The sequence below is a fragment of the Poecilia latipinna genome, unplaced genomic scaffold (genome assembly GCF_001443285.1).
Source record: "Poecilia latipinna isolate Pla-1442-1.1 unplaced genomic scaffold, P_latipinna-1.0 Scaffold354, whole genome shotgun sequence".
In the NCBI taxonomy this organism is placed as follows: Eukaryota; Metazoa; Chordata; class Actinopteri; order Cyprinodontiformes; family Poeciliidae; genus Poecilia; species Poecilia latipinna.
In genome coordinates, this window is record NW_015112970.1 from 72773 (window position 1) to 87397 (window position 14625).

General features: G+C 38.2%; 1 protein-coding gene and 1 long non-coding RNA gene across 3 annotated transcripts in view; both read left to right on the forward strand.

Moving 5' to 3' along the window:
* The window catches only part of ca5a (carbonic anhydrase Va), a 17276-nt gene extending 10076 nt beyond the window's left edge, over window positions 1–7200 (forward strand). For both annotated transcript variants that reach the window (XM_015036026.1, XM_015036027.1), the window contains exons 3-7: window positions 1157–1275; window positions 2268–2363; window positions 2476–2538; window positions 2708–2866; window positions 3896–7200. In XM_015036026.1, coding sequence (XP_014891512.1) covers window positions 1157–1275; window positions 2268–2363; window positions 2476–2538; window positions 2708–2866; window positions 3896–4027 — 569 coding nt within the window. In that variant the 3' untranslated portion in view covers window positions 4028–7200. The remainder of the gene's footprint in view (window positions 1–1156; window positions 1276–2267; window positions 2364–2475; window positions 2539–2707; window positions 2867–3895) is intronic.
* Window positions 1–14625, forward strand: part of LOC106949639 (uncharacterized) — a 342173-nt gene that overhangs the window by 58263 nt on the left and 269285 nt on the right. The window contains exon 2 of the long non-coding RNA XR_001425415.1: window positions 8695–8699. This is a non-coding gene — a long non-coding RNA (uncharacterized LOC106949639). The remainder of the gene's footprint in view (window positions 1–8694; window positions 8700–14625) is intronic.

Genomic DNA, 14625 nt, shown 5'->3' on the forward strand with positions numbered 1-14625 from the left:
TGCTGGGGCAGGCCACATAAAATGACATGGCGGGCCACATGTGGCCCGCTGGCCTTGAGTTTGACACATGTGTGTTAGAACGAATGGGCCAAAATCCCAGAACACTAACTGTGAGAAGCTTATGGAAGGAAAGCCAAAATATTTGATTTTGTTCATAAAGTTTAAAGCCAATTCTACCAAATACTAAAGGAAATATTGGGAAATTTTCAAATTTATAGAAAGTAAAAAAAAAAAAAAAAAAAATGTTTTATTGTCCTGGAAGTTGGCAAATTAATAAATGAGTTTGGTAGTTTTGAGATACCTAAAATGGGATAGGTTCAGCCCAATTTAATATCAGACAGACAGAAAACTTGATTTTCTTTTTTTTCTCGTGACTCTAGTTTTTAAATGCAGCATGAAGAGTTTTAATAACTAAACAAATCACCAACAGTGTTGGCACAGGTTCTTGAAATCCTTTCAATTAGGTGTTTCCATGATCTGGAAAGTGCTTGATTTCTGTATAAAGTCCTTAACGGTACTTGCTATTCAAATGGCACAGTTTTGTAATAAAATGCAATCTAACATTTGCATTTTATTACAAAAAAATGCAAATGTTAGATTGCATGTTTACATGTTCCATGTCTGTTTACATGGGACATGTAAACAGACATTTATAGATGACAAAAACATATAAACGCAATTTTCTTCTCACTGTCTGAAGTTAAATCAGATCAAACTTCTCGTTTTAGATCAGTTAGAATTACTAAAATAATTTTTATTTGTTAATATCAGAAAACTTGGCGAGAACAATTTTTAGAGATTTTTCTTTTTCAGACCAGTCAGGTGTGAGAGAGATTTCAAAACATAAAACAGCCTTTTCCATGCTGTAGAAGGTAGAATAATATTACAAGTTATTATTAATAATAATAATAAGTGATATTATATAATTGTGAATTGAAGCTGTCTCTTTTAATTTCATTTGTATTGTTTTTATCTCCAATGTTTGAAAACATACCTTGAAAATTTTTAAATTGTACTGAGAAAAGTGCACAAACCCTGCAGTTAGAAACTGTAATTAAGAAACCTAATTTAAACTTTTCAGTGAAAACTCACCATTATCATTGCATACGGCCTGCTTCCCTAATATCCTGATATCTTATGTATGTTTCTTGTGTAGCACTTAAGGGAGGCCCCCTACAGGACAAATACAGGCTTTGTCAGTTCCACTTCCACTGGGGTGAGAGCAACGACTGGGGCTCAGAGCACACTGTGGACCGAAGGCTGTTTCCTGCAGAGGTACTGTGTCAGCACTGAAACATTCTCCACCAACACAGACATAAAGAGCAGTGAAGTTCATCTATTTTCAGCAGAATGTGGCAAAAGTTTCATTAAAATACAAACACAACATTAGAACTTCATCCTTAAAAGGTTTTTAATATAATGGTTTGAATATTGTTTGATAAAAGTCTAAACAAATGACCAGTCAATGGTGATTAATTGCATGTGTCCATTGTTAAATTGCGATCAATAGCATATTAATAGCATGTAATAAAATCTCTACTCATGCAAACATGAGTTCAACTGCAGGGTGAGACTTAAAAATATCAGACATGAACAAAAAAGACATGATTTTTGAAACGTTTTAGACTGAATTTGTCATATTTTGCTTATATTAAAACTGTATCTCTTGGCAAAAAATAGTTACAAAAATTGTGGAGGTCACTTTCTGTTAAAAACACGGGAAAATCACATTATAGACATGAAAAACATGAATTTTCTTTTGCTTGTGAAACATACTGCGATCAGAAAATATACTAAAAACATCAGAATTAGTCCTTTACTAGCAGCTACTCTGGCTTTAATCAATGTCTGAATTATTTTAGGACTCCTGAAATAAAAACATTTTCTTCTTTAATCAGGTTCCAGTCATGGTTTTACTTTAAGACTGGAAAAAGGCAGTCCGATCTAAACAGAGCCTGGCTTTATTTAGCTCTGCATCTTCTCTTACATCTGCTCGGAAAAAATGTTTAATTTGCATTAAATAAACATTAGTTTTTTTCCTCCCAAGTTTGGTTTCACTGCCCAGATCTATGTCCATAGACTCCAACATTTATTAGATATTATGTTGTTCCATTTTGATTTCATGTAATAAGATGTTCCAGTGACTGTGCATGTTGTCCTTTAACCACTGGTGCCCACAGCACAGTGTGGGTTTGTGTGAAAACGTGCAGGGCGTCAGGTTTCAGTTTACAGAAACTCATTGTGTGTGCGTGTGTGTGTGTTTTCAGCTCCACTTGGTCCACTGGAACTCTGACAGGTACACTCTGTTCGAGGAGGCGGTGATGGAGGAAAATGGACTAGCCGTTATTGGAATTTTTCTGAAGGTACACAAACATATACACACACTTTGGTCATGAATCTGCTGCTTTCTGTTGAGCTGTTTATGACGACATGAACTGTGACTTTAATCCAGATTAATGTCTAATCCCATTTCAGGTGGGAAAGAGACATGAGGGGCTGCAGAAGCTGGTTGACGCTCTGCCTGCCATCAGACACAAGGTCAGTCACACGTTTTGGAAAATGTGTCCAAGCTTCGTGTTTGGATGCATCAGATCACCAAACCTTCCGACTAAAATCTGTTTTTGAAGTGGCGCCCTCTGCTGGCGTTACATCCCAGCAAGGCCTCAGGAAGCAATTTTAAAGTCTTTCTGTCTCTGTCCGTCTGCAGGACAGCGTGGTGGAGTTCAACCGCTTTGATCCAGCTAGTCTGTTTCCCTCCAACATCGATGACTACTGGACGTACCACGGGTCTCTGACCACGCCCCCTCTCACAGAGTCCGTCACCTGGATCGTTATGAAGCAGCATATTGAAGTCAGCCATGACCAGGTATGTGTCTAACTCACACCTGACGATTATTTTAAAACAGATTGCTGATTCTTATCTCTTTACCATAGATGTTGTGCTGCATGTTTGGAAAAGTTGCTAGATCCTTTTCCTAGTGGTATAAACATGTTTAGTCTCCTCTGCTGAAGGAATATAATGAAGCTGTTCATTTTCACCAGATATTTGGGGAAGTTTTTATACACTGTTTAGATACTTCAGGGTCACTCAGTAGGGAATCAAAGCTCCTTTAGTGGCCCCAAGTGGCCAAATATAGTCAGTGCAGTCCGTTTTAACTAAACAGAAGGAAGAAAAGCTCTCTGGTTTTCAGAACTCAGTTTCAGTGCATCAACTTGTAATCTTAATCCATAAAAATACCACAACAGTAAAACCAACTATCTTCTGCTTTAGAGCTCATGTTCAACTGAAACTGAAAAAAATTATTTTAGAATTTGGCTCCTCAAGTGGAAGAAAATGACCCCATCAAACTCTAATTCACAGACTAATAACACCTTTTTAGTTTTTTTAAAAATGCTGTCCATATCTTTTCACCCACTACTTGAGTGGAGTTATGTCAGATGTGTTTGTTTATTTTGCAAGCATAATAAACGATTATTTTAGTTATTGATTATTCAGACAAAAAAAGTCTCATTCTCAAGATTTTTATGCTTTATTATACAATATTAGAGATGCATGAAAACATGGAACTAAGGAATTATTAGTTTGTTTTCTTACTTTTTCTAATAAACTATAGAGATAATAAACTGAGACTGACAAAATCAATATCTAGGTCAAAAATGTAAAAAACAAAATGCAACAAACATTCTTTCAAATGGTTCAGAAAGTGTCATTAGGAATTCTTAATATAATAAAATAATAAATAAAAAAAATTAAAATAATAAAGCAAGCCGTCATTCAGAGCACATTGTCACCGAGACCCCATCTAGAATTTTTATCAATACCAGGACCAATACTGATATCATCGGATTGTAAAATCTGAACATTTTTATCAGTGCTTCACGCCTTTCCTTCCAGCTGGCGGTCTTCCGGAGCCTCCTGTTCACCTCTGCCGAGGAGGAAGTCCAGAAGAGCATGGTGAACAACTTCCGGGTGCAGCAGCCTCTGCGGGGTCGCACCGTCCGCTCCTCCTTCACTCCCTTCCTGTAGGAGGCGCCATAGAGGTGACGAGCAGAACTGCTTATGCTGCTGGACTCAATAACAACACAACACTGCTCGTCGAAGCAGAACCAATGTTTATATGATCGTTTCCTCTGGGGAGCTTCATTCAATACAATCACTTCCTGTTTTATTTGAATTAACAATTTTACAGAGGATGGAAAAAAACTTTTATTTTTAGGTTTGGTTTGACTGTTTCAGACCAGTTATCAACAAGGGAATATGGGTAGCTGAGGGGGATTTTATTTTATTTGAATGATTATTTTATCATAAATCATATTTATTCTACATTTTGGAGTTCAGTCACACTGAGCTTCAGGTTCAGTAAAAACCCAACAAGTCAGATTTCTATCTAATGTCTGTTTACAGCAAAATTCTCCTTTAAATTTTCATTCAAATTCTCCAAAAATCACACATCATTTTTCAGTCGGTCTTCTCAGGCTGCTGTTTGTTTTACTGAATGTTTTCGTCATCTGTTACATTTCGATTCCTCTGAATATGTCTGACATTCAGAGCCATGTTTCACTCATTTTTTTAACTTTTAAACTGAGTTGTTTTTTTTTTTAACTCAGCCTTTGTTACTAAGACGCACAAACATGCAATGTTCGAGCAGCACACTCGTAGCGACACGGAGCGTGGGAATGAAAGTATAAGATTCAATGAACCCTAAGTGCCTTTAAATGTTCCGATTTCTCTTTTGTATTGGTTTAATTCTCGCCTGATTTCTTTTCTTTTACTTTACAGAATTAAAAGAAATGGCAGTCGGTTGAGACTTTCAGTCAATCTTGTCAGAATTATATCATCTGATTGTATCAGGTTGATCTCTTCAGTCTGCTTTATTCAGATTGGTTCAGTTGGATAAAACTAATCAGATTGTTCCTGTTAAAGCTGAGAAAATGCAGTCTTCTAAGCTACTGTTGTGCCTTTATGGCTCTCACCCAGGGTGATATAGCCTAGGGGTGGCACAAAAACTGAATCGGTTCTTCTCAATATGCATAATGTAAGCGCTGTAGGAAAATATTGCTGTACACTTGGTGATAAACACTTCCTGTTCCTGAACAGGTAGTTGTTGGAAATGAGAACTTGTTCTCAACCAATTTACCTGGTGAAATAAAACAACAAAATAAGTAAAATTATGTTTAAGTTGCTTCATAATCACTTTCTTTTTCTTAATGGACTCTAGATTACGTGAGTGACAAAAATGCACTAAAATCAGAGTATAAAATAAATAATAATGTAAATACAGATAGACTGGTTGAACCCAGGGTGCTATTCACTGCAAGATGATTTATTTTAAATCAAAGTAAAAGAGCACAAAAAGTGCCTACTTTGAGCGTCATTTCAGCAGATATTAAACTTGTTTCTTCTTCTACACCCAGTGCATTTTGCAACAGGTTCTACTGAGAAGGATTTTGCAATCTTCTCAGTTTTAAGCAATATTCAGTTATCTGAGGAAGTCCAGCCTCCTTCCTGCTTTGCGTCATGCCTGTCTGTTGCCGTTACGCCCCCCTGTGCTGCTCTGCCACAAAGATAAACTTGAAGCTCGAGGTGAAGAGACGCATCACGTTTGTCCTCGGCGCGTGAAGTTTTTTTATTTCTGATTTACGGTCCAGTTGAGGCGAGAGGCCACCGTCCCTGTAATCCCTCTTTGACAATACAGCTATCCAAACTCACAGCAGTGACCACGGGGGTCGTGAACTCCCCTCATCGGAGCAGACGGAGCGGGACGCTGTGCAATGAAATGCAACGAGTGATGGCGACTTGTTCTGAAAGCTTCAGAATAGTTAGATAAACACCACAGGGGCCACAGCAGGCGCGAAACATTGCTGCTTGGTTTGGGTTTTCTTTGGGTGTCAAACTCATTTTCAGTTTTGGGCCACATAAATGTTCTTAAAGGGCCAGTTGTGTCAGAATGTATGAAGGAATATGTTATCAAACTGTTAAAGTATTAATAAATGGCTGTCTCTGCATTCTGTAAGTAATAATTAAAATACTCTGGTTTACAAAAGTATTCACACCATTGACCTACAACCAAAAACATTGGAATATAATGTGTAAGACCAACACAAAGTGGCATACAATTATGAAATGGAAAGAAAATCTTTTATATTGATCAGTCCCGCCAGGATTTTTCGATTGTCGTTCAGATTCCAGATTTTGTGGTGCAAATTTAGAAATATTTACAAGAAATGTTGCCAACTTGAGGTCAGATGTGACTTTTTGTTACTCGTCATATCGATCACAAACTGTAACTTCACATCAAATAAGACTGAGGCGGCAAACAAAAGTTATTAGTTGTTTTTATATTTCGTTGTCCAAATTTTTTATGTTCTTGACTTGTGGTCAAGGAGCCAATCAAAATCATTTTGAGGGCCACAAAAGGCCCCCAGGCCACACTTTGGACTCCCCTAACTTAAACCTAATGTTTTTTCACTATTTTTGCAGAAAATTTGTAAGAAACTCACAATTATGCTTTAGGATTTTTTTGATTTTTGCGATCGTGAAAAACTGTAGGGACTGATTTATGCAGCTTGGAGCCTGGAGTGCCACATCACAAGCTACAGTGGGCTGGATTTGGCCTCTGGGCCTTGAGTTTGACACAGGTGGCGTAAAACATTAAATATGGGCGGTAACAGAATGAAGGGACCCAGAGCTGCTTTTATGCTCCAACTGTGCATTAAGTTACTTTTTTGCCTGTTTTTATTGCAATGTTACCTTAAAATACTTTAATGCCTTTTTCTGTCTGTAGTAATTTGTTTACTTCACAATATATTCATTACTGTAATTTATGAAGATGTTTTAAATATGTCCCTGATTTTTGATCTGAGGTATAACTGAATGTGCAGCATCACCTGCAGCTCAGAGGGATGTTTAAGCAGCTGTATGTTGTTTTTACTGTAACTGTAAGCAGTGCATATTCTCACTGCTTATTTGTCCAGTGTTCAGCCTACATTCCTGCCCCCTCCCCCTCCAGTGTCACACTGGGCTACTCCCAGCATGCTTTGCTCCACCTGCGTGGCTTCGTTAAGATTGCCATCCAGCTGAGGGTGATTCCAGCTCCTCAAGAAGAGGGGAAAACTGTAAACCACCTATGTACATTTAGATTTTTAAAGAAACTGGATTGTAATGTTGAACAATAAACTAATATATCAAGTTGTTTGAGATCAATTCTGTCATTTTCTTTGCTTCAAGCTTTGGTTAAAACACTAGCTACACGCTAACATGGTGGTGGTGGAGTGATAATCTGGGGTTGCTTTACTGCGTCGGGATTAGTTTTTCTGACTGATAAAACCATGAGTTCAGGAGACTTTGTCAGTTCTGACCCAAAACCTCTTCTAGAAAACTGAGGATATATTTCCTTTTTCAACATCGCTTTGAATTCAAATCAACAAAATGGTGGTTTCACCAGATGAAAAGTATTTATTACTGCTTTTACTTTTCCTTTAATGGATTTGTTTCCTGTCAAGTTTGATTTTTAGAACTATGTATGTCACATTAAATGTTAAAAATGATCTAAAATGTACTCATTTTTAACACCACTAACATCTGCACCCTTTCAGTGGCATGACCAAAAAAGCTTCTTGGGAGGGAGCCCCATTAAAAACCTGCAGACAATGCTACAACATATCCAAAGAAATATCAACATTATCAATATTTGTTTCCCACTCATTTCTGAATGTTTACCATAAATGCTGCCTCGTATCTTCGGACTTTGATTGGCCATGAGTTCCTAGGATTTTTTTGCAGCAGTGTCATCCAGATGTCAATATTATAAGTTTCATCTAAAGAAATTTACAACCTTAAGAGTGTCCGCATCTTTAAAAGGTCTTAAATTCATGTATCTAAAACTAGGGCCTTAAAATGCATTAAATTCATTAGAAAATGTTTATGTTGGCCTTAATGACAGGTCTTAAATTTTGTTGTGGCTGGACTGTTTAATCTCATTCTACATAGTTTATTTTTCTGTTGAGACTTTTTTGAGTTGCACGCAGACGGTTGAGGCTACTGCTAACTAGCTGCTAATAAACTCTGGCTTGCGAGCTACCTAGATTTTTTTTCACATCTGCCTGGTAAATGCAAATTATTGCCAGTTGGCTGCAGGACATCAAGTCTTTCACTCTTCTGCTGCCAACCCGTACAATGTTATGTGCATTCTGTGCAAAAAATCTTGGCACTACTACAACAAATGTGATTTTTATCTTTGTACATCTCTATTGTGATACAGATCTTGAATTGTATTCATTATAGTTTTGAAAAGTCTGAATTTTAGTTGTGACCTTAGATATTGAACCATGTTGTTTAAGTTTGAAATTCAGGGTATTAACCATATAATTGCGCAGATTTGAATTATGAAAATAAATATGCTTAATAATTAACTATGTTGAAAAAAAACACGTTTTTTTAATAAGATGAGGTGTATTTTCGACTGTATCGAAATTTGAGTATTCAGTCATACAGGTCACGTGATCAACAACCGGATGTTACTACGAGTGGAAAACACAAAGACGATGACAGGAAGTGGTAAGAAGGCATGTTCTTAATGACTTATCTCATTAATGAGCACATTTACGTGTGATTTTTAAATGCGTTTTTTATTTAATGGAAAAACCGCAATTGTATTTTTCAACACTAACAGAATATTGACAAAGGAAACACAGTTGCTGTGAAGCTTTTCCACCTGGTGGTTGTTTAAATTAAAATCTACTCTGTTCCCGATCCGGATCGTTTTCCACAGTAAAAACCGCTTCCAGCTGCCTCAGTCTGACTCGGTCCTGTGCTTTGAAGCACTGCTGGCTCTATGAGGGGATGTTCAGCACAAACAAGCCGCCCAGGCACCTCCGGGTGGGCTGGGTGTGACCCACATTTCCACCCGACTCCAGCCACAGAGCAGGCGATTGAAGCTGACCGTCAGTGGGGTGTTTGTTGTGTTTCGCTGCGGGAGACTGAAAGCTCAGGTTCTGCTCAGACGCTCCGGTACCGGGTTTCCCCTGATTGTATGGATGAGGACAAACAATTGTTTCCAACAAAATCATGGCTGAAATGATTGATTCGCCTCACAATCACAGGTGGGCAGAGTAGCCAAAAATTGTACTCCAGTAAGAGTAGTAGTGATACTTCAATATATTTTTACTCAAGTTAAAGTAAAAAGTAGCCATCCAAGAAATGCTCAAGTAAGAGCAAAAAAAAAAAAAAAAAAGTATTCGGTGTAAACAGCAATTCAAGGAGTAACTCATCAAATAATCAGTTATTTAATATTTAAAACTCACATAATCGGAAAGACCGAAATATAAATCTAAGTGGAAACTTCGGTATTTTAAGGACCAACATGGCAATAATATATATAAATAAAAAAATAAAATCAGGCTAAATAAATTTTTCCAAATGGTTTCTTTCAATAAGAAACATATTTAACTTTATCAAAAATTTAAGGTATCGTGGATTTTTGGTTAAAACATGTTTGAATTCATTCAGTGGGTGGGGAATCCAGAAGAGTAGCGGTACTTCAAAATAAAATTACTAAGGTAAAAGTAAAAGGTAAAGCATAGTAAAAATACTCCTGAAAGTACATCTTTTCAAAAAAGTTACTCAAGTAAATGTAATTGAGAAAATGTAACTAGTTACTACCTAACTGCTCTCAATCCACTTAAATTGATAAAGCTGAAGCTTTATTGTTATTATTGTTCATTCAATTTTGAAAAGAAAACCCTTGCTTGTTGATAAAAAGTTTTGGTGTTTTTATTTAGACATATTGGAATTGCTTTATTTTGCATTACTCCAGTGGAAACCCTTTTTCGCATCACATGAGACACTTAATCAGATGTTGCCTCTGGCTACGAAGAAGACGACAGAAAGTAGTTGGAGAATCATGGTGCAGAATGTTTTTTATGCAAACAAACTTATTCATGTGTGGTTTTAATTATGTTTCTTATTTAATGGAAACACTGCAATTGTGAAGTAGTTTTCTCGACATTAGCGGAATATTGACAAAGTTTTGCACATGCTTGTAATGGAAACGCAGCTAGAATTAAAGCAATTCTGCAAAGCAGAGTGGGTTAAAATTCTTCCAGAATGATGGAAAAGACATTTGATTGGCTGTTGATGCTAAGAGTGGAAAAACCAGTTATTAGCTTTAAGGGGCAATTAATGCTTCACAGAAATCAAAATATGCCTTTGTATTCATCTTTGTGACAAAAGAAGAAGAAATCTGTAAGAGAGAAAATATTTTTTCAACATATCAATAAGTTACATGTATATTTTATGATTTTACGTTTGGTTTGCACCATAGAGACTCTGTCCAGCTGCCATCATCAATGAAGAGAGATGAAAAGCAGAAAACAATCCAGATTCTGCTCAGTGTAAACAGGAACATGAACGGAGAAAATGTTCCTCTGAACTCCAGGCCAGCTGCTCTTCCTCTTCGTCTTGCTCCTGCTTCTGCAGCAGCTCCTCTGATCTGATTGTTTGGTGTTTCAGAGATTTGAGACAAAAGCTTTTCCTTCGTGGGATTCCTGTTTGGATTTGAATGCAGCCTTAACTGGTTTGTTGGGGATGAAATGCTCAAGTGTCATTCTGATGCTCCTGTGTCAGGAAAGTTGATTTTCTGTGTTGATTTGGTCAAATGTTTTACCTCATTATCTTTCTGAAAGACATAATAATCATTGTTTTAAATATTTTTCTCACAGAAACCAGCAGAATTTTCATCCAAACCTTTCTGTATCAGGAGAGATGCAGGCCCACAGCATCATAGGTCCACCAACTCAGAGCATGAAGTGCTTCCCCACAATTCATGCTTTTCTTAACACCAAACACGCCTGGAGTGTTTGTTTAAAAAAAGCTCAAAACTCACAGTTTCATTTAAATATCAAGAAGAGCTGAAGAAACAGCAGAAGAAAATTATTTTTTCTCCTAAATAACCAGTGGAGGTTCAATTTAGTTAAAAAAATACTGTATTGATCCTCAAAGGAAATTCAGTTTTGAATTTTTTTACAGTTTTTAGTATTTGCTGCTGTTTCAGTGACACCACAGTTATGTAAAATATAACAGGAAACCATAGGGAGGCTTCCTTCCTGCCAGATGGCATTTGAGTATTTTAAAAATGAAAACACGTCTTGCAGATTTTTGCAACTTGATTTAGTAGATGACTAATCTGAATAAAGATTTCCTGTTCAGGTTCAGGCAGAGAAGAGAGATAAAAATGCTCACCATCCAGATTTAAAGCCAAAGCTGCCAGATGCCTCCACAGTGACTCTGCACATGTGACGACTCAGATAGCAGAGAGCTTTCTTGGAAAGATGTTATGTAAAGTTTTAATCTTTAAAGCACAGACTTGTTGGAGTTTTGTGAGGATTGTCACATGAGGATTCAGAGAATCGAAGCAACATGGAAGAAATATCGAGACCACGGGGTAAAGCAGTCGGAGCTCTCTGGAGGCTGCAGACAGATAATTTCCTGCATTCAGACGAGATCAAAATGTTCAACATTTATTGAACTTGTACTTTTCTGAATACCTGCAGGTCAGACATCAGAATTCCACCTTAATCCATGTCTGCAGTTCAATCCCGACTTGCCTGTCTGTCTGGGTGCAACAGTTCCCCCAGGCTGGATGGGGGATGAGGTTTGGTTATTCTGTGAGCTTTTTTGGACAGAGACAGTAAAACTATCAAGGAAATTATGAAATCTGTTACTTATTGGTTTTATAGTCAAACTTGCTTCTAAGATCATCCACTGGCTCTACTGCAGCATCTGATGCTGCAGAGGGAAGGTGACCTGAGTTACCGATCCAACAACACAAAAAAAAAACGACTGGAGAGGAAAAGATGGGGTGTTTCTGACCGACTGACCTGCAGCTCAATGAAGACATTTCAAGACAACAGAAATCTGATTCTGTAAAAACACAGATCCTTCTGAGTGCATCGATCTGGGGTCTAGCAGTGGGGCATCAGGGTAAAAATTAGATGAGAGGGTGTGAAACTTCTTCATGGCAGAGAGAAATTTTTGAACATTAATAATTAAACCTACGGCACCCAGATTTTAGCAAGGAAAGCCATCTTTGGTATTCCAGGTTAATTTTAGTTGCATACTCATACCTACTCTGCACAGCCAGGTGTCACTGGAAGCAGTAAGTGAACAAACTAATTCCCTCTAAGTGGCAGAAGCTGCTGCTACCTGTTCTGTTGGTGAGTTTCCTGGTGCATTTATGAATGAGGACAAAATATCACAGTTATTCGTTGATTGTAAAATTCTTCTCACGGGATCGGACTGACGCAACGTGATGCTGTAAGAAGATTCCAGCTCCTCATCTGACTGCCCACTTGAAAGGAGTGAAAGGATTTTTCTGTCCAATGTTGCGGATCTGAGGGAGAGTGTAAACAAAGAACAGTGGGCTGTTGGTGTGGGAGAGGTCTTGTCCTGCCAAATGTTTCCATATTCTCCTGCTGGGAATCTGCATGTAGGCCGCAGAAAAATTACACAAACATTTAGTCACATGTACTCCCTGTCCCACCGAACAATTGATGGTTCGGAGGGTTTCCTTGCAGGGTGTCTAAAGCTTTGGAGTCGGTTGAAGCAAGTCTGTGATCTACAATAGCTCTAAACAATAACAGTTGTGTTGCAGCTTCTTTTTACACACAAGCAATCCTCAACAAGAACTACAGGAGATTAGAAAAGTATTAACTTTTTCTAAATTTTATGTTACAGACTTAATCCTAATTGTTTTAAATTAATATCTCAAAATGTTATACACAAATACCCTATAATGAGAATGTAGAAAATAGTTTTTGCAAATTTAATAAAACTAGAAAACCAAAAGTCGGACACATGAATTGTGCAAGTATTCCCAGCTTTGGTTAATACTTTGTTGATCAACCTTTGGCTCAATTACAGCCTCAAATCTTTTTGAATATGATGCCACCAGCTTAACTTGGGTGATGGTGATGATGGTGGTAGGAGTTCGCCCTGCAGTGGGTGGGTCATCGTCAGCTCAATTCCCACTCCGTCTGCCTTTGTTGTTGTGTCCTGGTGTCCTCACCTGCCTGGCCTGCTGGTGTTGGTCAGAAGGTTCAATGGCACAATATGGCATCCTTGCTTCTGTCAGACTGCCCCAGGAGGGCTACTATCCAGTAGCTTACCATAATCAGTGTATGATTATGATAAGCTGATTTTATTGTAAAGTGTCTGTGAAGGCCCTGAAAAGTGCCATACAACTCAGACTTCATTTCTCCCCAGTCTTTAGGCAAAGACGCCCAAACTTCTCGAGCTCCATCAGGTTGCCTGGGAGACGGACATTTTCAGATCTCTCCGGAGACGTTCAGTTGGATTCAAGTCTGGACTTTCACAGAATGGTTCTGAAGCCTTTGAGATCCTGGTCAGGTGTGTTGGACCGTTGTTGCTGAAAAATGAACTGATGTCCTGGTCCAAGGTGAAGATGCTCTGGATCAGATTTTCATCCAGTATGTCTCTGTACATTGCTGCATCCATCCTGAGTAGTCTACCAATTCCTGTTGCTGCAAATATCCCCATAGCTCAGGTTCCTCCAGACATGATGCATTCACTCCAAAGAGTTCAGTCTTTGTCTCATCAGACCAGAGAATCTTGTTTCTCTTGGTAAACGCCACATGGCTTTGTTTTTTTTGTTTTTTTATCAAAGAATACCTTTGGTCTGGTCACTGTACCATCCAGGCCTGATTGGTGGGTTGCTGCAGAGATGGCTGACCTTGTGGAAGGCTCTCCTCTCTCCACAGAGGAATGATGGAGCACTGACAGAGTGACCATCAGGTTCATGGTCTGGACTAAAGCCCTTCTTTCCCGGTCAGTTAGACGTTCAGTTTAGCTATTCCCAGACTTCTTCCATTGATCAATGATGGAGGTCATGGAGTTCACTAGAACTCTCAGAGCAACAGAAATATTTCTGGATCCTTCCCCAGATTTATGCCTGAATACAATATTGATGTACTGTAATTGATGGAACCATGAATTCTGCTCTACCAGAAAATCCTGAAGAAGGATCAGTTTGTAGCCTCAAACTCTTTTAGGTGATGCAGCAGAACAATGGTCCAAAGCACATCAGTAAGTACATTTGACTCAGGTGTGTTGAAGCAGGGACACATCTAAATGTTTCCCTTGATGGCTGGAATTTGACATCTTACCACACTGAGTTACTGGTAATTCCTTCCAGCATCTGCTTTCCAAGTCAGAGGCTGAGAGGAATGCAGAGCCGCCACCCAAAACTCTGCATTTCTGATGCAGACCAGTTGTTAAGGGTTTATTTATTGTTGTTTTTGTTTCCTGTGTTTAATGTGCATAATTTATCAAAATAAGTGGTTGATTGAATGAATCTTAATAGATCACAGATATGACTCACATTCTGGGTTTGGCTATCCAGAGTGACCGTAAAAACAAGACATACTGTATTTCCTCATTTCTACTACAATTACAAACCCTCAGCCTGCATTTCATTGGAAACAGCACCGGTCTAACCGGTTCAGATGCTTTGGAAACATGCCTGGAAATGTTATCTGATGTAGTTTTTATGATCGTTTCTCACTCCTACACTACTAGGGTTTTATGATTAAACTACTGAAGTGATGGTA